The sequence below is a fragment of the Peromyscus leucopus genome, chromosome 15 (genome assembly GCF_004664715.2).
Source record: "Peromyscus leucopus breed LL Stock chromosome 15, UCI_PerLeu_2.1, whole genome shotgun sequence".
Taxonomy (NCBI): domain Eukaryota; kingdom Metazoa; phylum Chordata; class Mammalia; order Rodentia; family Cricetidae; genus Peromyscus; species Peromyscus leucopus.
The window spans coordinates 7,664,560-7,688,627 of NC_051076.1; the positions used below are offsets into that span (position 1 = coordinate 7,664,560).

The 24,068-nt window shown below is 44.5% G+C and overlaps 1 protein-coding gene across 3 annotated transcripts in view; it reads left to right on the forward strand.

Annotated features, from left to right (window-relative positions):
* Rps6kc1 (ribosomal protein S6 kinase C1) overlaps positions 1-19,742 on the forward strand; it is a 145,786-nt gene extending 126,044 nt beyond the window's left edge. For all 3 annotated transcript variants that reach the window (XM_028876775.2, XM_028876776.2, XM_028876777.2), the window contains 3 exons: positions 12,691-12,773; positions 13,782-13,877; positions 18,871-19,742. In XM_028876775.2, coding sequence (XP_028732608.1) covers positions 12,691-12,773; positions 13,782-13,877; positions 18,871-18,981 — 290 coding nt within the window. In that variant the 3' untranslated portion in view covers positions 18,982-19,742. The remainder of the gene's footprint in view (positions 1-12,690; positions 12,774-13,781; positions 13,878-18,870) is intronic.
* The last annotated feature ends 4,326 nt before the right edge of the window (positions 19,743-24,068 follow it).

Consider the following 24,068-nt stretch of genomic DNA (forward strand, 5'->3'; position numbering starts at 1 on the left):
GGGTCATGAGTTCATGGTCAGCTAGACCTGGGCAAGGCCGTCTTAACTCCTAACACCCAAAGAAAAGATTTTCCTGTATCTAAAGTAATACCTGGATCTTAGTTAGATAGTGTATCTGTCTATGATTTTGTTTTTGAAAACATTAAAATAACAACAATAACAACAAAATCTGATACCCATGGTCCCTGGAGAGCCAGTAGGCATGAGTCTGTTACAACAAGTCACGTCTTTCTCAGCATCGGGTGCTGGGTCCTCATGCTGGGCAGGGCCAAGAACCTGGACTTCTCCCCAATGTCTTCCTCCTGCCTGGTGTTTGCCAACCTTTTTGCCTTTCCCAGGCCCATGCTACCTGCAGCAGGGCAGCCACTGTGTTTTGCGGGGAGCATTAGGAAGTCTCACTCCGCAGCATAGTGAAGCCACTCTCAACTGGCTAGTGCTGCCGTTAGCAACGGCCTGACTCCCGCTTTTGACATCTCTAAGCTACGTTCCTCCTGCCATTAAACTTCCAAGTCTACAAGGTGTAAAAGGGCAGAGGACTTGAGATAGATCATGGTGCTTAAAACAAACATCCTAGGATATTTATAGGTGCTTTGAATGTCGTGAATGAACAGTGCTATAAGATGCAATTGGAATATGTATTTAACAAACATTTATTAAATGCCCCCTGTGTCCCAGGAACTATGCCTGGGAGCCAGAAACAAAGACATAATTGGTATAATATTGACAGTTACTTTTGAAGTTATATCAAAGGAGACTACCCCAACAGAGGACATATACAATTGGCTAACTAGGATGTTAATAGACCTTCATAGGCAGCTACTTGTATTTATAGAATGGAAATGCTCTGAGCTAACAAAAGACATGCTTAGCTGCCCCTCTTCCCACAGTTGAGCCCATATAATGTTGGACACAAAACTGCTTTCTTGGGTCTTTCTCTTTGCTCTTTAGTCATCAGCTGTAGTGGAGACTAATGCTTAGCCCCTGCATAGAAAATCTTTACACACAGCAAGAGCTGGGAGAGAAATTGACTAGGATTTTGTAATTCTAGTCCCTTTCAATTAGCAACAGATGCTGCAGGGAGAGCTTGTCTGTGTGGGAGCGTGGGACTAATGCTTCCCAGCGCTAGCCGAGGGATGCTGCAGCAGGAGGAAGATGTTCTTCCCCTGGTTCACATGTCACTGATGACAGATGGTTTACTAAACCACCTTTCTTTACTGTCTAAGTGCACTACTTACGCCTGGCTCCCTTGTAAGAACTTAAAATCTGGACTGTTTTAAATTTCACAAAATACTTAGAAATTTTGGGATAATTTGGATATGCCAGCTTCTCTTATTCCCACTGTTATAAGTGTGTGCATGGTGCTTAATTTTAAGTTAATGAAATTTTGCCTTTATTTTTATGTTGTTTCTCTCTGATCCTAAAAGATAATATGTTTTTCTTGGTTGTTTTTCCAAGAGGGAGTTTTAGCATCCTAAGAGCTGCGGAGATGAGATGGTTCAGTTGGTAAGGCGCCTGCTGCAAAGACAGGGGTTGAATTTGGACCCAGCACCCACATAAAAAGCTAGGTCATGGCACATGTCTGTCACCCCAGCACTGGGTGTGGGGTAGAGACAGGTGGATTCCTGAAGAATCCTGGCCATCCAGTCTAGCCAATCTGGCCGGTCTCAGGTACATTGAGGATCTGTCATAGAAAGTAAGTGGAGAGCACATGAGGAAGACTGACGTCCAACTTGTAACCTGCGCACATGCAGGGATACACACAAGACACACACACAAGGCTAGACACTTAGTGTAGCCACCACTGACATGCACATACACATGTATATACACAAGGGCAGACAGTGTAGCCAACATTGACATGTACACACGTATGCGTACACGAAAGGTCAGACATTTAAATAGTTTAGTCAGCACTGACATGCACACATGTGGGCATACATACATGACATACACACAAGATCAGACACATAGTGTAGCTAACACTGACATGCACACACACATGCATATACACAAGGGCAGACACTTAGTGTAGCCAACATTGACATGTACACACGTATGTACACACGAAAGGGCAGACACTTACATAGTGTAGTCAGCACTGATATATACACACTCATCACACACACAAAATCAGATACTTAGTTTTTGTTTTTGACAATTTGCAAAAAAGAGCATCCTGTAGCATCAGACAGCTATATTTCTCCTTTTCCCAAAGAATACTTACGCTGTGATTTTAGTGTTGTGTGTGAGTCTGTGGCTGTGAATTGGTCCCTATGTCTGGTGTTTGTGATATTACTTACGAGACATTGTTGAGTGTGACAGTGTTGACTTACTGGGAGTGTTATTTAAAAACTTTACTTGCTACAATTTCTGCTTTTTCATTAAGTTTTATTTCTACCCCAAGAAAGAAAAGTAGTAAAATCTCTAAGATTTTATGTATTTTTAAGAGTGTAGCTAAGAACAATCTAGCATCTTCCTTTATCTACAGGTATGTAGATATGTGTCCCTTCTCCGTGCCCTTGGATGTTGTGGTGGTGTTTGTCTTTCGAGACAGTCTCATACTGTAGGCCAAGATGACTTGGAACTCACTGTGTAGCCTAGACTTTCTTCAAACTTGTGAATCATCCTGCTTTGAACTACCAAGGGTTGGAGTTATAGGTGTGAGCTATCATGCCTCGATCTAGGAGGAATACTTAAATAGTTATCCTAAATTAAAGTAGAATTTTTCTACATGTAAAATTCTCTTAAAATTTTGAATTTACTGATTTCCTCCATTTCAGGGAAAGCTAGTGAGGACACCATGCTGACAGCAGAGGTTATGAAATTTTTCCTTGAAGGCATTTTAACATCTTTTAAAAGTAAGGCAAATTCTGAATTTGGGATGTTGGAGGACCACAGTTACTTAAAATACACAGCTGACTCATCTGTAAGCTTTGTAGGAAGGTGGCTTTCATTCAAAGCTTGAGTGAGTTTAACCTGCATTTTTATGTTTTCCTCAATTTTCAAGTATGGTTTCCAGCAGAGTTTTAGCTCTGTCATTGGTTTTATTTTTGTCTTGAGCCTTTGCTAACCCCTGAGTTCAAACTGCACAGCCTGGGGTTGCAGGTCTGGTCCATCAGGTGTGCAGGTGGTGCTGGCTCTGCATGCTAGAATTGTAACTATGGCCCCAGTGTCTGCAGATCTCCTCAGGCCTGGGACGTGTACCCTGGGCTTGGCTTCTTTGCCACTGGCTATGTGGCTAGAGACTGTTTTTTGGGGGGTGGGTGGGCAGGGTCTCCTTTTGTAAACAGACAGGTGGTCCTTCCTTGAACTGATGATCTTTCTGCTTCAGCCTCTGAGTGCTGGGATCATAGGCCTGCCACCACCACAGGCTCAGAAGTATGTCCATGCTTCTGTTCCTTTCTGTCTCAGGAGCTGCTGATTGTAGTTACACCTTTGGACTCAGATAAAACACAGTCATTTGGAGCTGTGAGAAGGAGACTCAGAAGACCAGCAGTCACAGGCTAAGCAACTCTCATTCTGTGTTTCAGCCTTGGGTGGTTGTACTGCTAAGACCATAACTTAGTTAAGCTTTCTATTGCTGTGAAGAGACACTGTGACCACGGCAACTCTTATAAGGAAAACATTTAATTGGGGCTCACTTACAGTTTCAGAGGTTTAGTCCATTATCATCATAATGAGGGGCATGACAGCCTGCAGGAAGACGTGGCGCTGGAGCTGAGGGCGCTGCATCCTGCAGGCAACAGGAAGTCGACTGACAGTCACACTGAGGGAAGTCTGAGCAAAAAAGATCTCAAAGTCAACCACAGTGACACACTTCCTCCAACAAGGCCACACCTCCTAATAGTGCCATTCCTTTTGGGAGCCTTTTTTTTTTTTTCCAAACCACCACAGACCATATTATTTTTCTGAAAACTATCCTGGCTTGTTGATCGTTCTTGAGACAGTCAACACTAGAAAGACAAAGGTGGCATCTCACACCTGATACTGTAGTCTTTGCTGTTGTATCCAAGTTTGTATGTTCCCTTATGAAACATGGTGGTTTGAATCTTTAGTGGGAATTAAGATTCTGTACTGAAGTTAGGAATTAGAATGAATTGTACTAAAATGAAATTCTGGAGTTTATTAACGGTTGGAACATGCCGGAAGTCCTCATCTTTTTTTTTTTTTTTTTTTTTTTTTTATGAGCTGAAATATAACTCAAGCTCTTCTGTCTTTGCACCTTCATTACACAGACCACCCGGGAGTTCTGAGGGGGATCGAGGCGGCATGACGGCTGGTCGCAGTGTGGCGGCAGCGAGGGCTGAAGCACACTGGTTCGCCGTGGCGCTGTCCACTCCTTGGCCAGCGTCTTAAGTTAATGGAGGGAGGAGAAGCTGTGAGCACAGCTCGTGAGCCCTTGTGAAAGCACTTTCCCAGATGACGGGATTAAAGCCACTCGAGGTGGAAGGAGTGGGAGAAACCGGTACCCTCATCTTAGAGCAGTGCTCAGCGACAGAGCCAGGGCCCAGTCCTTTATCTCTTTACATACAGACGAGAACCTCCGAGTCTTAAATGCCACCTTCTTGTCATGTTTTTGTGAGAAGAACCTAAGGAATTTTTTTTTTTTTTTTTTTTTGAGAGAAGTGAGTTTTCCCTGGTCATTTTGCCCAGTGCCCATGAGACCACTGTTCTTGTGGTGAACAAGGACATTACCCAGCCTAGAAGTTGCAAAGACAGATGGAGTGGTGGTACTGGGGCACATGGGAAGTTAACCCCTTGGGGTGCATAAGAAAACTATTTTGAAATCAGTAGAATGTCCTTTAACATGCTTCAAAGAATGTTCAAAATGGAGTTAGGTCTGAAGGCTTCCCAGCTTCCCTGTTACACTGCTCTTCAAATGGTCTCACAGCTTGATGTGGCGTTCATTACATTCTCTACATTAACATTTTAATTAATCTTGGGTTGGGGTTGGGGAGAGTGCTGCAGTGTGGGTGGGGTCTCCTAACCAGTGCTGCTCTCCACGTGAGCCTCTGGCTGATACGTCTGTCTCCCGTCTCATTATGGGAGTGCTGGGATTATGGACGTCAGCCCCCACATCCGGCTTTCTTTTTAGAAACGTGAGTACCAGGCTCATGCAACCTTTACCTCTGAGCCATCTCCCTGGCCCACATTCTGTACTTGCAGTGAGTGTATTAACTGTCTCATAGCTGTCTGTGTAAGACACTGCCCATGCTTTATGCTGGAGTGTTAATATTTTTAAGATTTGCAAGTAAAGCAGTTTTAGAGCGGTGGGTTTGACAACCACAAAATCACAGTTTCTTTTTAGCAGTGTAATTTTATCTTATGTATTAAAATTTTTAATTTAGGAATAACTGTTTTTCAAGGGTATTAAAAAGGCAATGAACATCATTCATCCTGATAATTAAGAGAGAGACCTTGTTACAGCCCGTGAAAAGAGAGTTGAGTGAGAACTTAGCTCACTTGTTCTAATATCTCAGTCTCCAGCTGCTAGAAAGTTCTTCTTTATATCCTACCTACATGCAGAACTCTTTGTTGTAGAGTAGACTCACCTAGGAAACCAGGTATAATAGCTCAGCTCATGGTGTCAACTTCACATTAATCAGATCCTGTTTGATACGAAGTCATTTTGAAGTGTTTCAAGCTGATTGTTGGATTTAAAACTTAATTTTCTCCCCATGGAAAAAGTGCATCACTTTACAATTGTCCTCATACACCAGCCACTCAGGTCAGAAGCCCGCACAAAGCCTTTATACTTTTGCACACAGGTTCTCAGATGGCCGGCAGTCTCTTTAGGCCTCTTATGGTTTGAATCTGGAATGTTCTCTGAGGCTGTGTGCTAAGGTGTGGTTGAGTGGCTGGGTTTGATGATCTTGTCCGTGAGTGACCCATTGATGGAGTGCTGACTTGATATTATTTGGAGGATGGGATCCTGGCAGAGGAAGTGGGTTGCTGAAGGCATGTGAAGGCAAGGTGTGGCTTGTCCTCAGCCCGTCTGTCTGTGTGCCCTGGTCTCCATGAGGTGAGAGCTTTGCTTCACTGTGTACTCCCACCAGGGTTTGCTTCATTTAGGAGCCATAAGCAAGGAAGCTGGCCTGCCTAGACTGGAGACTACAAACCATGAGACAAAGCAAGTTGTTCCTCCCTTGAGTGATGCCAGATATTTTGTCGTAACACTGAACACTAGTGTAAGACCCAGGTGCCTTTAAAGTATGGAGCTAATTGTGTCTGAGAGATAAAGAGATCCAGGGGAAAGGAAGAGAAGCAGGCCGTGGCAGAAGTGACAATCAAGGAAGGATGGAAGAAGAAATGAGGAATGACAGCAGCAGGCCACAGGGCACAGTCCAGAATGTCACCAGTGTCTGTGCCTTGTGCATCCTGGACGAGCTAGTGAACCCACAAAGGTGAGAAAGGAAGCTGGCTTTGAGGCTGCTGTGCTGCCGTCACCCACTCACCATCCACAGCTGAAACAGCGATGGTAATCATCTACCTGTCAAACACCTGGTTGATGCGACCAGGGATTTCAAAGCATTAATGCTGATGAATATCACTCTTGGAGGACTAGCTGGCTAAGTCCACAGCATAGAAAAGGATATGCCTACTATTTCTCATGAAGTACCTGGGAATTTCCACCCAGGGATGTCTGATTGCAGAGGTGTCCTTGTAAAATGTGTTACATTAATGTTGCAGGCCCACCTCTGCAAGCCTGCAAGTGGAGAAAGGCATGGCTCCAGTCTGGAGCTCCTCAGACATGTTGTGTGATCCTAAAAGACATCTTTGAATGTCCACATTTGTGGGAGCCCAGCTGGGAGACTGGCTCCCACATTTTACGACAGGATGCTCTTGAGGAATTAGGGATAAGAGATAATAGAAGAGTAGAGGGGAGAAAGACAGACAGAAGCACAGGATAGCCTCAGGAGAGCCTGGGTCATTATCCACCAGCCCCTTCTGTCTCTTCTAAAGGGCCTTTTATAGGAATGCCAAGGGGTGGAGCAAAAGACCTCCCCCTAGCACAGCCAAGTGCAGACCCTTCCAATCACCTAGTAACCACACACATGGTCAAGCAATCTTCTAATGCAGCTCTGCTGGGTAAAGCAGGCTCAGATCTCACTAGGAAACCTTTGTGGGCCTCCACAACTCCCCCTTCTTGATACAATAAAGGCCCCTCCAGGCCCTTCAGATTCACTGTGCCTGTCTTAGGTCGTTCTTCTTGATTAATTTTATATACATACATTCAGGAAGCTATCAAGAAGAAAGTTGCCTGTTTTTGGCTACCAGCCTCTGGCAAGAGGGGATACAGAGCCTAACTCAGCTCTGGCCCCGGTCCCTACAAAGAGCTTGCAAATAGTTACAGTGATCTTCACAGCTGCCACACCTCTCAATAAAGGAGTAGAGGATAATAAAGGTGGAATCTCCTTTTTGGAATGGGTCTAAGATGACTACAGCAGTCTTAGCTGCACCCAAGCCCTTTTAAAAACTTTCTCCTAACAGATGTTTAATATAATTTTCAAGAGACTATTTTGATTCCCAGGAAAAAACAGTCATTTCAAAACACTTCAAAGTTTCCACTCAAGTTAACAAAAACCCATGCTAATTATGGAGACACTTTTAGCTGTTTAAGTAGCTCATATATACATGTGTTCTCATCACAGCAGTAGAATTTCTGTACAAACTAACTTGATTGTGGGAGGCCTACCCTTTTCTGAACAGAAACAGAGAAGGAGTGGAATCTTTTAGGAAGAAGACAGAAAAACTTGCTTTTTCGGGGGTGGGGGGTTTGAGACAGGGTTTCTCTATGTAGTTTTGGTGCCTGTCCTGGAATCTTGCTCTGTAGACCAGTCTGGTCTCAAACTCACAGAGATTCACCTGGCTCTACCTCCTGAGTGCTGGGATTAAAGGTGTGAGCCACCACCATCTGGTGCAGACACTTTCACTTAAGTTTTCCAGGGGCCATTGAGACCATAAAATTATATTTTGAGCTATCATAAAATGTATTCAAATATATCTGAAGGTAAAAGAGTAATTAAAAACAATTCTAGTGTGAACATCACTATACACTTTTTACAAACTTACATTCAACATTTACACTTTTTACATTCAATATTTACACTTTTTACAAACATATTCAAAAGGAAACTCCCTTTACACTTTTTGCATATTTACAAGTAGCATGAATATCACTATACATATTTACACTTTTTTACAAACTTACATTATGCATTATTTACACTTTTTACAAACTTATATTCAAAAGAAAATTCTATAGGACTATTTTACAAACCTTACCAAACATCTATAAATAATCTTTTAACAGAACTAACTTACATTCAAAAGCAAACTCTATAGGATTATTTTACAAACTTTAGCAAACATCTTGAAGAGATCTCTTAACTAAACTATTATATTTTGTTTCAACAAGACAGAAAGTACACAAATCATTTCTAAAGTTCGGAGTTTATAGTCAGCTTTGATATTATTCTGAAAGTTTTCTTGAGAGTTTGAAGTCAGAGCCTGATTCATCAGTGGCTCTAAGCTTTATTTGGTGACTGAGGGTAAAATTCTATCTTGTTAATTTTTTAAAGCTGCTTTTTAATATTACCATGAGTGTTTCAAAGTGGCTTGTTGACAAACAATATTAGGATTTAATTGCCTCTTGACAGGTAGGTTTTGTTCACTTGCTCCTTGTTTCTAGGAGGTAAGCTAAGCTTTCTAACAGTGCTTGGGAAAAAAGCAATGTTTTGAGCTGAATTTTGGGGGCAGCATTTGAAAGTTTTTGTTCCAGTCTATCTGCCTTTTTTCCAGGCCTGCTTGCCTTTGCTGCCTCGCTTTTACTAACTACATTTCCCAAGCTGCCTTTCTGTATAGCGTCATGCTACTACAAACTACTTTTCCCAAGCTGCCTTTCAGGTCCAACTCTGACCAATGGTGGCTGCTGCACTCCTAGTTCCTGTTTACATGATCTGTGTTCATACTGAAATCAAGATTTTGTTTTTTGCCATGTGAGATTTCTGTTCTCCCTGAGCTGGCATTGACAGGTGTACTTCCTTGACCTGACACTGTCCCTGGAGCGGCCTGTGCCCGCCTGTGCACACTTACAGATCAGTGCTTCTCCCATCTTACTGGGCCAGTGAAGGAAAATAAAAGTTCCCAAGACTTCTGTCCCTAAACTTTGGCTTCATGGCTAAGAGGAAACTAATTCTGATGGTACAATGTTTTCATATAGTGGCAATGCCAGCAGAGTGAAGAGTTTTATTTCTCCTGAATCTGCCTCAGGAAAAATTTTTTCTCTGCCTCTCAGGATTTATATCTAAGCTGTCCACAGGCCAAAAGCTTCTACAGGAATCTTTTTCTGCCCATTTTCTTGTATAGTATTTTTTCATGACTCCAATTCTTCCCAGTTTGTGTTTATAGTCTTGTAGTTGGAAATCAAAGACATGGCTTCTCTGTCTTTAAGTTTCTTTTTACCCAGTATTCCTAATTCTACTCTTATTTTAAATTTCTTCTTACACTATATTCCTATATTCTATCTTACATTTTCCTTAATTTTTATAGATAAAAATTAAGAGAGAGAGGAAAAAAAGAAAGAAATCTAGAAAGAGAAAGATACTTGCTACCTCACTTTTCACTTTGTCATCTTTCAGCCACCTTACTTTATCTTCTGAGAATAAAATACTGTTGCCTTTATTTTTAATTCATTATTGAGCATGCCTCTTTACACCCACAATGCCACTGACACTCCTTTTGCCAAGTCCCTGGTCCCTGTTCCTGGTGCCATTTGTAGGAGCACAGCTGGGAAATTGGCTCCCACATTTTACGACAGGATACTCTTGAGGAGTGAGGGATAAGAGGTAATAAATAGAAGGAAAGGGGGGTGGGAGAGAGACAGGATAGCCTCGGGAGGGCCTGGATCATTATACACTGGCCCCTTCTGTCTTTTCTAAAGGGCCTTTTATAGGAATGCTAAGGGGTGGAGCAAAAGACCTCCCCCTAGCACAGCCAAGTGCAAACCCTTCCAAACACCTGGTAACTATACACGTGGTCAAGCAATCCTCTAGTGCAGTTCTCTTGGGTAAAGCAAGCTCAGATCTCACTAGGAAACCTTTGTGTGCCTCCACACACATTCTCTGAGCTGCCTGGGTCAGGCATCCTTCTGCCTGCTCACAGAGAAATAATGTCTCTATCTTCATAGTTAATTCATGCAAATAAGTTCTCTGTCATATTGTTAGGAAATTTAAAGTGATTGAAATATGAAACACAGTTTGGTACTTAGGTTGTCTAGTTATTCCATATATACAGAAATATATATATTAATATATATTAGTTAGCCTAACTGTGGCTGTTGTGTGGCTGCTGTGCCCATGGCTGTGACACTAGTCTACTATAACAGTGTCTATGCATAGGAAGTACAGAGTGTTTCCAGCACATTCTAAATGGATGACTGATCTGTCCCTTGGTCTTGAGTTCTTAACAGGTAAAACCTTAATAAAACTAAGTAGCACGTGGCTACCAACTCCGTGCTTAAGGAAATGGAATAGAGGAAATATATATATATTCCCTATGGGTGCTGGTGGGAAACTTGTTTTAGATTCACATTAATCATGTGGCAGAATCTGTGGAGCATCTGGGCCAATACAGAGCCTCATTTATGTGCTTCTCTGTCGGTACTGGTTGGTGAGATAGGCTGAGTCCCTACATGGAGGTCTGATTACATGAATAAACCTGAGCAAGACGTTTGCATGTTCCTGAATGGCCAGTGAGATGCCATGCAAGGATTCTGAATGGGAATCATGTAAGCCATGTGTAGCCTGGAAGGAAATGTGCAGAGGGTATATTAGATTGCAGGCCTGTGACCACTTCCTCTTCATTTTCCCGAGGCTTCTGGGGACACAGCCTGGCTAACATTATTAAGAGCTCTTTTCTGAAGGCAACAGTGGCTCTGAGTGGAGTGGGGGTGGTGCAGCTTTGAAACAGAGCCCCCAAGGACCTGTGTCTCTGGAGGGCTGCCGAGTAAGGTGTGAATTGTGGAGTTTAGAGCAAAATTTAACCCATGGACCCTCAGATCAAACTCACCTGATCCAGAAGAGATCTGAGACTCATGCCAGGCCTTCAGTGTCTGGTCCAGCCTCCTAACAGGGAACGTTGTTTGTAGAAACTGTGGGAGGGTGCACACAGGTCCCCCCCATGCCCAGTTGTGTTCTGCAAACCTGCCTGTTTTCTCATCATCTCACTCTGCTCTTGAGATTTGTATCACTGAGATGTTTATGTAGGTTGATGAATATTAAAAATCTCACCACCCCAGAGGCAGGCCACGAAAACATTTGTCAGTTCTCTCAGCCCAGTCTCTTTAATCAGAATTCTGATGTTTGAAAACAGTACACATTTATACTTTGGCTGTATGTAAAGTGGTCCTTCAACATGGTTCTGCAGTGTGCACACACGTCACAGTTTGCACACGGGTCCCGATGGATTCTGGTCTTTCAGTTACATGGACAGTGATTGGCAGGAGCTCTTGTGTTTCTGTTCTGCTCCTTAGCCGAGGTCAGCTCTTCAGAGAAGGGAGGGTTTGAGTGGGTATGAAGCACTGTAGGCAGAGACAGGCTGGGAAGGTCTGTGGTGTGGGTCTACTGTGGTTAGGCTGTTTGGAGCCCCAAAGAAGCAGCAAGAGGCTGCTGAACTGGGTGCGTAGCTGGCACTTTGCACGAGGGATCGTGTGTCACGACCCCCACCCCTTGCTTCAGACGTGAAGCTTGATGTCCCGGGAGCCATGTTGTTCTTCTCCAAGGGTGCTCTGCAGAGTATTGGTTAGAACCAGGGTTCCCAGGACTGCTTCACTTACATTTCAGATTCTCACTAACCCTCTAGAAACTTCTGAATATTTTGTCTCAAGTTGTAGGCTCCCTGTGATCAAATAATAGTAAGCTGCTTTTGTTTGAATGGTGTCAGAAGGGTAGATAGCAGCAAGGCCTTGGGACCAATCAGCTGTTGTTACAAAAGGACAAGGTCTCAGGTGGGATTTAGTGGCTGTGGCCTCAGAGTTGGTGCTCATTGTGGAGTCTGAAGCTCCTCCAGGAATGGACAGGTAGAACTATAGTTCCTGGCTGTTCTAAACTCTTAGATTTTCACTCGTGGGTTTAAACAATATTTCTTCTATACTTCAGAATGGGTGGGTTTGCATTTCACAGGCTTCTTCAGTGAAAGAAAGTGAGAGATGAAGGGAGGGGTGGGTCATCATCTGCTCTTATGTGACATTGGGTGATGTGTGGCCCCTGGTTTCTAACAGGGTAATTAATATTGGCTTAGGTAATTTTTGAAGTGCCTTGTGGTTACAAGGAGACTTTATTTCTGAAACAAAAGATGGTTTGAAAGGGAAGTCAGCTGTGCTCCGTTGAATCTGAAAGTGGAAACAAGTGCTGATCTGGTTGGTTCATGAAACCTTAAGTACAGTGTCTTGAAGGTGTCCCTCCGTCAACCAAAGAACAAATGTCTCCGTTTAATGTATGACTGTGTCGGGAAAAAATGCAACCCCAGTAGGTGACCAGAGAGAGAAGCGACTTTCAGGGATTTGAAAGCCCAGGAGTGTTTAGTATTTGCTCTCTCAGCATTAACAAGGTCACCTTGCTAATACATGTTAATTTTGAAAGTTTAATTGACCTCTGGAATTTTAATATCAACCTTTTTTGGTGTGTTTAGAGGTTGGAGCAGTCACAGAAGAAACTGAAGCTTGTGATTGGTGGAGCCTGGGTGCTGTCCTCTTCGAACTTCTCACTGGCAAGGTATGCAGTGACCTAGACACCTGGCGCACGCATCCAGATGCCACCCTGACTCCAAGTCAAGCATGTTAGCTTTTCCTGTAGTCATTAGGTCAGGGGCTGAGGAAAACTTCAGTGTCAGAAACAGGCAGAGCAATTTATCAAGATTTTGATTTTTTAAAAACCCTGTAACACTGAATAAATTGATAGCAATCTTCTGCTCTGCCACAGCTACCCAGTGAGAGACTCGGCTCTTCCTCTGCCCTCTCTGTGAGGTAGCATTAACAGAATCATATCTGTGGGGTTGTAACAGGCACATGTCAGAATCCTCAATATTCTTCAGGTTCTTGTCTGAAGCCAGGGTGCATTTATATTTTAAAAATTAGTGTTGATATTAAAGGTAACATCTTTTCATCTATACCATACATTTTCCCTGTCTGTTCTAGTGTGGGGACAGAGAATGTACTCTCTCTGATTAGTAACTTTTAAGCATGATGCCTGAGGTTAATAGACATTAACTGAGTGTTGTGTCTGTTGCCCCCTGGGAAGAGACTGGAGGAGATGCATAGTCCCACTTGTGTTAAGTGTGTGCATTAGCAATGTGAGATCACTGTGGAGCGCACCCTAGCGGTGTTTGCAGTTCAACTGTAAAATGTAACTATGCACATGTGGAAGCACTGTGACTCACAAACTCTACGCTAGAAAGAGTTTTAAGAACATTAGTTATTTCAAAGCTATCAGCTCCCTCCTTGGAGTTTGTGTGTTATTTAAGCTTTTCTGTTAGGATCCAGCCCCTCAGTAATGACGAAGGGACGGTTGCACAAGCCTGTGATGTGTGCACGGCGGCTGTCAGCTGCCTTGCAGATGCCCTGTAGGCTCACAGCCTAATCTTCCTCCGCGGCGACGCTGTGTTGACGGCCGTGCCTCCAGTTTACACGGTGTCGGCTCTCTGTAGTGCTGCCTGTGTGCCCTGGGATAGAGCAGGGTGTGATGTGATTCGGGATAAGAAGTGTAACCGATTGCCTCTTTCAGACACTCGTGGAGTGCCACCCAGCAGGAATAAATACGCACACTACTTTGAACATGCCAGACTGTGTTTCTGAAGAGGCTCGCTCACTCATTCAACAGGTAATTGAATCGACCTCTGGCCAAGTATCTGGAACTTGCAGGTTAGCAGAGGCCACTGCAGCAGAGCCATTAGGAAGTTATTTTGGGACAGGAAAGGCTCATGTACAGTCACATTCAGAGTGAATATGGTACATTTGTAGGATCAGAGGAAGGGCTGAAACTAGTTGGCCTTAATTTTTGTATTAAGTTGAGCTAATGTTAATGTGTTCCATCTATTTATGGGGGTGTGAGATTACATTGCTTTTGGCTTGTCTGGGACTGCCCTATTTCCCTACTGTATTATGCAGCCATTTGCTGAGTGCTTGTCCCACTCTTTATTCTCATTTGCACAGGGAGAAGGGTTGTCAAGTCAGCCCCAAGGCCTCCTCCCCCTTGATGGCACTGGAGCCCTATGCCAGTTAGTATATTTCTGGGGGCTTTGAAGAAAGACTCTGTTGAAAATTTAGATGCAGTATTTCAGGGGTCTGGGCTCAGTTAGCTGCTCCAGCTAATTCTTCTCTATTTAATAACCACGTTGAATGGCACAAGCCCCAGTGACCAGAGCTTTCCAGGTTGTGGGTTCTGTAGTGTCTGTGTAGACTGCATGGCTAGGCAGTCCTAATGAAAAAAAATTCAACATTCCAAATGCTCTGAAATCTGAAACTTTTTATGTATACTCAGGAAATTTAAGATTTCAGGGTGTCTGAGAGTTTGTGTTCAGGTGAAGACTCCTCACCTGCCTCAGTGTCCTGAGTCGGGGAGTCTGATGAGGCACTGTGCTGTACTGTTCTGTCGTGAGGGACTCACAGCACTGCAGTCCTCACACTTCCATGGAAATCATGAAATGAAAAGGGGATCTGAAATGGTGAACTAAGTGAACTAAAATTATTCAATAGATGTGGATGTTTTGAAATCAGAGAAAATAAAAATTAAAAAAAAGGGGGCATATGAAGAAAAAAAATCACCTCCTGTTTTCTTAAAGAGTAATTTTGATTCCATTTGGCAGTACTGTGGGCATGGTATAGTGCTGAGGCCGTGGGGGGAGACCAAATAACTGTCCACAGGCAGGACTGAGGAAGGGCTCAGACAGGCAGAACCTACCTCAGAGTTCTTCAAGTCAAGATAAGGAGGGGCCTAGTGGGTGCCGGGGGAGGAAAGTTGTTAGGGACCATGTGTTGTTTGGCTGGGCCTTTGGCATGGTTAGTAGGGCAGGGTTAGATATGGGGAGAAGCATGGGGTACTGAACATGACAAGGGGGCTCACGTAGAGTGAAGGATGAATCTAGACCCAGAGTAGTGGGATTTTCTCTAGGGTGCTGTTGCCAGGAACAGAGGGGGAGGACACAGCTCGTTTACAGTGTGGCGTTTGCTGTTGTGCAGAAAAATGACAGTATCAGAGTTGCATTAATTTGCCCAACTCTGTGAAATATAAAGAAATGTAGTCATGGGCTGGGAACGTAGTTCAGTTGGTAGTGTGCCTGCCTGGCATGTTACAGAGCCCAGTTCCCTTCTCAGTCTGTATGAAAGCAACAGGATGGCACATACCTGTCGTTAAGGTAATTCTTGGTTACTGGTAAGTTTGGGTCTAGTCTGGGATACATGAGATCCCTTGCTAATACATGTTAATTTTGTATAATTGTTATACAATTTGTTGTGGGTTAGTTATCTGAGATGATTGGAAGTGTATGGGAGGATGTGCTTATAGATTGTCAAGGACTTGAGCACCCAGGTGTCTTGATATTCATGCAAACTCTGGAACCAGGACCCTATGAATACCAAGTGGTGACTGTACCTAGCAATAGTAGAGGGACAGATTGGGTCATGGAGGAGAAAATTCCTGCCTGTTATTGAGTTAGTACTATTCTGAAGGAGATTGTGTGATAAATTAAGTTGTGTGATTTCAACCGTAATTGCCGAGTGTCTGTATACAATGCACAAAAGGTCGTTAAAGTGCCTGGAAAAGTGCATGGGGTGACTTTGAGTTCAGATACAAATGGGTGACAGGTAACTGTGCACAGTCCCCCTGAGGGCTGGAGTGATACTAAACGTCAGCAAAATGGACATTAGAGCAGGGGCTGCTAGAGACTGCCAGCATCTCAGGAGAAGGAGAGGCTAACACAGGAGAGTATGAGAATAATAGCCCCAAAGTACATAACAAGACTGAGTTGAAAGGAAAAATAGTTCAGCAAAACAAATGGAGTCCTCCACAGCTCATCTAGGTAGTTACAGACATGAGCAGGCTGCAGAGGACACATGTAACCATACAGAGGGAATGCTCTGCAGTAACTGCAGCGTGTACACGCTCAGCACACGCATCGAAAGCAGCTTCCTGGATGCTTGTGCTGTGTTCAGATAAACCTCCGAGACTAGCAAGGCTGAAGTCCAGCAGTGTCCTCTGATCACAGCAGAGAAATTATTAATCTGTAACAGACAACAAGCAGGTCAGAGGTTCAAGGTCATCCTTGGCTTCACAGCAAGTTCTAGGTCAGCCCGGGCTGCAGGAGATCTGCTGCTTCAAAAAACAACTTGAAACAACCCCCCCCCCCAACCCCAACCCCAAAGAGTCAGCTAAATCCACAGATACTTGGGAATTAAACCACATGCTTACTCCTGTGTAACTTATGGGTCAAAGAAATCATAAAAGGAGTCACAACATAGTATTAATGGGATGTAAGTAGAAACACACATCCCAGGGGTTCTGGAAGAAGCTGCACCAGTTATCATTCTGCATTTACAAAAGGAAGAGACCTAACATCAGAGTCTGACCTTATACTTTAAGACACCAAAAAGAACGGGCCATGGGACCTTATGCCCATGATCCCAACATTTGCCAAGCTGAGGCAAGAGGATTGCCATGAGTTCAAGGCCAGTTGGCTCTAGAATGAATCCCTACTTAAAAATGAATATTGGGACAGTGGTGACACATACCTTTAATCCCAGCACTTGGGAGGCAGAAGCAGGAGGATCTCAGTGAATTCGAGGCCAGCCTTGGCTACAGAGCGAGTTCTATGATAGCCAAGGCTACACAGAGAAGCCCTGTCTCAAAAAACCAAAATAAATAAAAAAATAAAAAATGAATAAATACATACAGAAAAAACTATACAAATAAAGTAAACTCAAAGCAAACAGAAACCAGTGAGAGAGAAAACGAAAAAGAAGAGAGAAAAGGGAAATATAGCTTGAAAAGATCAGTGGGATGGAGAGACCTTTTTCGACTACAGCACACCGAGGCAGAGAGGCCTTGGCATCTTAAAGAACGCTGGTCCAGACGGCAGTGTGCTTTGTATGCACGCTTGGAATCAATACTCACCTGCCAAACCACAGTGAGCTAGGCCCTACCCTTACTTCATGCCATATGCAAAAATTAACTCAAAGTAGCGCACAGACCTTTGTGGAAGTGCTACAACTAAAACCTGTGGAGGAAAACATGAGAAAATACTCATGGCCTTGGGCTACAGCAGAGCTAATTAGATATAACACCAAAAGCATGATCCATAAAAGGAACATTGATAAAGTAGACTTCATTAAAATTAAAAAGTGTGAGCACTTCAAAGATATGTGAAGAAAGTGAAAACAAGCCACAGGCTGGGGAAGATGTTTGCAAACCGCTTGTCTATGCTGTGTTCAGAATGAATAAAGACCATTGTCACTAGCAAGATAGGCCGCTTAGCCTGAAAATGGGGGGTGGTGAGCTATTTCAGCAGAGAGGCGCTATGAATGGTTGCTAGGGCATGCAACCACAATCAGTGTAACCAGGGAGTGCAGTTAAAACCACCATGAGATGCCACTGACCCTCTGGAGTGCTTTCAGGCAAGGCCAGATGTTGCTGAGGCAGAAAACCCAGAGCCCTGGCTCTTTGCTGATGGGACTGTAGGCAGGTACAGCCACGCTGGGAAAGTTTGGCAGTTTCTTAGTCAGTTATATACAAACGTGCTGTGTGAACTGGCAGTTCTGACCCTAGGAATAACTCAACTAGAGACACACATCCTGAGGAACACACACGACTCTGAACAGCACTGCCATTCAGTAGAGTCCAGAACTGGGAACTCGGAGGCCCACTAGCCAGTGAGTAGACTAACAGCAGTAGAGGCACTGTGGACTATCGATCAGGAAAAAAGCCAGTACTTACCTCCAGATGGTTCAATCTCACAGGTACTCTGCTCAGTGAAGGAAGGAGTGTGAAGGCTTACTTAGCACTGCACGCCATCGAATGCCCAGAAGGGCTGGGTCAGAGACAGTGGCTGCCGTGGGCTGAGGTCATGGGGGAACGCAAATGTCACAGAGCAGCTGTCAGGCTGTACAGAGGGGTGTAGAGCTGGACTGCATCCTGTGCAAGTCTAAATTGACCACATGCTGTTGACCTGTGACTTGTAGTAGATGACTATATAGTATATAAATTGTCCCTTAGTAAAGCTATGACACAAAACTTGAGGATGCAGGAATGTCTCAGGCATACTCTCCCAGCATGCCCAGGGCCTTCAAATGGTTGTACACAATTGCTTCTGGTTTTTACTGTTAAAAAATCTGACTGCCTATGACATTATTTGCTTATTTTATGCATAACTCCTAATTCTGAACAAGTCCTAACCCATTTCATTTGCTGGATCAAATTACTTCATCAAATGCACCATCCATTCCTGAGAAAGGGGTTTGGGGGATGTAGATTTGCTTTTTCAGATTTGAGCATGTGCAGTCCTGATGTGTTGTAGTTGTTAAGGAACTGAAAGACTTTGTGGGGCTCTCAGACTCCTGAGTCATGGAGAAAGGAGCTCTCTCTCTTGATCCCGTTATCCTGTTTGAGGATGAGGGAAACCAGTGAATACTCAGGGCTATGCTTTCAGACGTTGACAAGCTTGTCACTCAGGTGGGATGCTCCACCGGCCCACAGCCAGACAGCTGGTTGGCCATAGATGGCCCATTTATGGTGTGGTTGAATTCTGAAGCCTTCTCTCCCACAGCCCGTTTTCCTCTCATTGCCACTGTGTTTCTGTCACTCACAGAATCTTCTGTTTCAGCTCTTGCAGTTCAACCCCCTGGAACGTCTGGGTGCTGGAGTGGCTGGTGTTGAAGACATCAAATCTCACCCATTTTTCACCCCAGTGGATTGGGCAGAATTGACAAGATGAGCATCATGGAGTGTCCTTCACAAGACAGATTCCTCGTGACAGATCTCCAGGAGTGGCTAGGCTTGGGTCACCCTCCAGCTGGTGCGCCGGAGCCTTGGGACAAGGCCTTAGAGGAAGTGATGGGGCAGGGGGCTAACAGACTCCCATACACCTGCTGTCTAGACAAGAGACAAGCGAACCTTGCCAACAGCTGCTCTGTACTCACCTTCTCCGAGATGTGACGTAACTTGCATTCAGGGTTTCAGGTGTGTTGCAGACATGAATGAAATGAGGATGCCTGTGCAAAACACCTCTGCTAGGAGACTGTAAGTGTGGAAGGAAGGTTTACATGAGTGAAGGACCTTTTGGTGGCAGCTAATGGTGCTTCTGCGAAACGAGACTGGTTTACGTGATTAAGTCAATATTTACTGAGTCACACACTAAATGTGCTCTGTGAACAGTGTCACTAGTGGGCTGAGGAAGTGAAGAGGAATGCCCAGTGCTGAGCAGGGCCAGGTTATCTCTGAGGAACAACACTCTTGCCAGCTGTGAACTTGCTGGTCGATGCTGCTAACTCTAGGGGCTCATGGGAACAACAGTCTGTCCTCCAGCTCCTCTCCCTGCTCCATTTCCTGCATTCTCTGCTCGTTCTCTTGGATTCTGCTTTCTCTACTTCTGTTAAAACACAAGCAACAAAAAAGGGAAGGGGTATTTATTCCCCCACACTGTCAGAGTAACAAGACTAAGAAATCATGATGTAAAATAAATGTGGTTAAAACTTGTATGGCTTCTTTATTAATAGCTTAGGATTTAAAGGTTCATTTTGAAGGGTCCTTTTTTCCTCGTTCCTTCTCTTGTGGAAGGTGGACAGTTTCTCCTGCTGTGCCTTAGTGTATTTGTTTTCCTCTGGGCTGGTGTACCTGGACCCAGAGTCTGTCATCTATGCACAGTAGATGTCCTGTCTCACAAGTCAGCGAGGTGATGTTGAGCTGAGCTCCTGATACTCTGGAAGAACCAGAGGTTCACCTGTCTCATGTTTACTAATGCCGCTTCTTCACCTTGCTGAGGTCACACGGCTGCCACCCTGCTGTTTGCCAAAACTTACAGATGCCTTAAAAGTGCTGGTGTCTGATTGTCACACTTCATGCGGAGATGATAGAACAGGCGCTGCTTCCGAGCGAGAGGCCACCAGCAATGACTGACATTCTGTTCTTTTGTTGTTGCCTTTGGTTTGTGTTTGTTGTATCATAACCCTGGTCCTGCATGCTAGGCAAGCACTGTCGCATTGAGCTTCGCTCCAACCCCTGGATTTTTCTGTTCTAATACACGTGCTTTTGAGTCTGTGTGAGAGGCCACCCTGGCCCCAGGAACATCTCAGCAGCCATCTGCTGACTCCCAGGTCTCCCATCATGACAAACAGAAGCAGAAATGTTTGTTGAAAACACAGGAAATGTGCAAGCATTTTCCCTTTTTCTATTATTTGACTCCCCTTTCCCCTTTTCAGTCCCTTTATAACCCGAAACCCAGCTGAAGGGCTGTGACAACACCAGGTTGGGATGTGGCAGGTCACCAAGATCAGACCTCAGTTAAGATGACATCAGTCCCTGGAGCTGGGTTTGGCTCACCACCCCCTGGCCTCATGACAGGAACTCATGCAGGTGAGACCCAGAAGGACTTCCTGTGTGGGTCAGTAGGAAGTCTGTAAGCATTCAGAGCCAGCCAGTGCAGAACTTCCTTCCAGAAGTGCCCTGTGACACAAAATTAGGACTCACAAACGAAGGTGAAGGCCCTACCCTTCCATGTGATTTGGGCCCCTGGACTCAAAGGACAGTAACCTAAACAAATGGTTGCTATGTCAGTTGGTGGACATATTTCCTCAGCTACAATTTCTCTTTCTGCATGTGTGATTGTGGCTTGTACATAGTGTAAACACATCACTCATGTTGGACACAAATTATTTTAGAGATAAAATGGGATAAATGGCTGTGGGTGAAGCCCATCTTTCAGGCAATGCTATATACATGCTTGAAGTTCCAGTGAGACTGGCCTTTGTTGTAGTTCATATTTTGTTGGCTCAAGTAGAGGGTTGGAATATGGTCGAAACCATAAAAGAAATTATCGCTTGGTATTTCAAATCTTTTTTTTTTTTTGAGAGTAAAAGTAAATTTTGCCATTGTAGTCATTTTGAATGAATGTGTGTGTGCTCACATGTGCATGTACACATGTGTGTGAAGGTCAGGAGTCGACACTAGGTGTCTGTCTTAGGGTTTCTATTGCTGTGACAAAGCACCATGACCAAAAGGTAAACTGGGGAGGAAAGGGTTTATTTGGCTTACACTTCCATATCACTGTTCATCATAGAAAGAAGTCAGGACAGGAACTCAACCAGGGCAGGAACCTGGAGGCAGGAGCTGATGCAGAGGCCATGGAGGAGTGCTGCTTACTGGCTTGCTTCCCATGACTTGCTCAGCCTGCTTTATTATAGTACACAGAACCACCAGCCCAGGGGTGGCCTCACACACAATGGACTGGTCACTAATTAAGAAAATGCTCTGTAGACTTGCCTACAGCCTGATCTTATGGAGGCATCTTCTCAATTGGGGTTCCCTCCTCTCTGATGACTTTAGCTTTGTCAAGTTGACATAAAACCATCCAGCGCAGTGTCTTCCTTGGTTTCTCTCCACTGTATTTTTTGAGGCAGCATCTCTCCCTGAACCTTGAGTTCACCTTTTTGTCTAGACTGGCTGTGAGTGAGCCCCAGGGATCCTGTCTCCAGTGCTGGCACCACAGGCACATGCTGCCTGTGTTTTCACGTGGGATCTGGAGATCTGAACTCGGGTCTCACGTTTGTGTGGCACACTTTGCCCACTGAGCATCTCCCCAGCCCTGCTTCGGCCAGTTTTAGGCATACAATGCAGAAGTGATGTTTAGCACGCTTAAATCTTTGTGTAGCTATCACCACTGTCTCTTCAGAACTGAGCTGAAAGCATTATCTGTTCCACAGCCACTTCCTGTTCCTTCTCTTCCCTAGCTCCTGGTCTTCAGAGCTTGGGCTATATGGTAGGTACTTCCTGGAAGTGGAATCATATACTGTGTGGTTTTGTGTGTCTGTTTACCTTATGTGTCATTTCCTAGGCCCATCCATGCTGTGGATTGTGTCCATCACCTCTACTTCGTATATATATCACACTTGGTTAAGTGATTCTCCTGGTGAGTGAAATCCAGCCCTAAGGGGATCCGTCTTCTTGACCGAGCTGTGATCTTGGTGGCCTGTTCTCCCTAGCCTGGCTGACAGTCCATTTGTTAATAGTGCTCCATTATGGGCTTACCACATTTGGCTTAACTGTCTGTCTATTCAGCTACCTTACATTGTTTCACCTTTGGGCTGTTTTGAATGATGGTGTCCTGAACTTGGACATGCAGGTTCCTGTGTGTCTCTCTCCCCGTGACTTTATGGTTTTACTTGGAATCCCTAGTGTTAACTTTTTTCTGCTCTTCTAGAGGGTTTTGTCAGACAGATTGTCAGTGGTTCACATTACGATATGGTGATCACTGACTCCACCCAACAGGTGGAAACTGAGGTTTCCAAAAAGCAAAGAGAACACCATTTGAGAATGTCACCATGGGAGAAGTTTCCTGACATTGTGACATGAGCTTGTATTATTTGAGACAAATATTTTTTGATTTACTTAACAATAATAATGAAACTCTTACAGGTTTTATTTTAATTGAAAGGTAATTATGTATTTTTGATATGATGTTTGGCTACTTGTGTACATTGTGGAACTTATGGACATGCATCCTCGTAAGTCCTTACTGTGTCTTTGCATGAGAATATTCTCCATGTTTTTCCACTTTTGACTATGAGTCAGGCTTGGTGGTAATCATGTGGGTAATCATGTTTCTTTGACTATCACCTCCCTCTGGTAGCTGCTGTTGTTTGTAGGGGTCCACTGGGATCTTGGTAATCTGTTCAGACTGCCTTGTGTAGTTTGTATACTGTACGTGCATTTTGTTCGTGTGGGTTTGTGGAAGTTAGAGATGCCCCTCACCTTCCACCTTGTTTGAGACAGGTCTTATTTGCTGTGTACACCAGGCTAGCTGGCATGCAAGCTTCTGGGAGTCTGTTTCTGTCTTCCTCCTCAGCACAGGAGCCCTGGGAAACTGCTGCCCTCCACTGTGCCTAGCTTCTCGTGGGTTCTGGGGATCTGGATGCAGGTCCTTCTTCTTGTGTGACAAGACCTCTACCCACTGAGACATCTCCCCAGATTTATTCAAACATTTTTTAAATAGCTCCAACTTGATCAGGTTTTCCCTTCAGCCTTTTCCCATCTGTACTTACTTCAGGGTCAGTGGGAACCAAGAATGGGTTATCTCTCATGGCACGCATACATTCGGGGGGGGCCAGTAGCACTACACTAGAGCCCCACAAGCCTTGCCCCACAAGTTGGCAGTGCTAAAGAAATCTGACCGTAGTGCTAAGAAGCACTTGCTTTCCAAGGGCCTCTCCTGCCATTCTTCTTGGGCTCACACGTATCTCTCGACGACTTGGTTTCTGCTGTGGGTGATCGAGGCTGGCATTTCAAGGTATTTCCTCGAAGATTATGGCGTACAGTAGAGAATCTGGCATCCTGGCTGTGTCTCTCGCTAATTGGCCTTTAGCTTCAGTCAGATGCACCGTTGTGGGTTCTTACTGCAGAGGGAGAAGCAGGTGAGCCCTGAGCTGTGTAAGAGCATGGTGGTTTTCTGTTCCCACCGTGAACGGGTATGATAATCCCACGTTTTAGAAGGCAAGGTGAACAAGAACCCTGAATTGGTACCTCACTGTTTCCTTGTAATTATTTTCCTGCTACTCCTAGAGACTTGGTTGCTGCCATACCCACTCAGTAGCACATCCCTTGGTGGTCACACAGCTGTGAAGACTATGACCAGATGGGCTGCAGAGGTGGCTCAGTGGTTGAAAGTGCTTTGCTTCTGCTCTCAGAACCTGAGTTTGATTCCTTTTACGTCCGAGACTCACAACCGTCTATAACTCTAGCTCCAGGGGACCTGAAAGAGAATCTGTTGTGTACTAAAGAAGGCCAGGTGAATGGAGCTGGTGTGGGGGG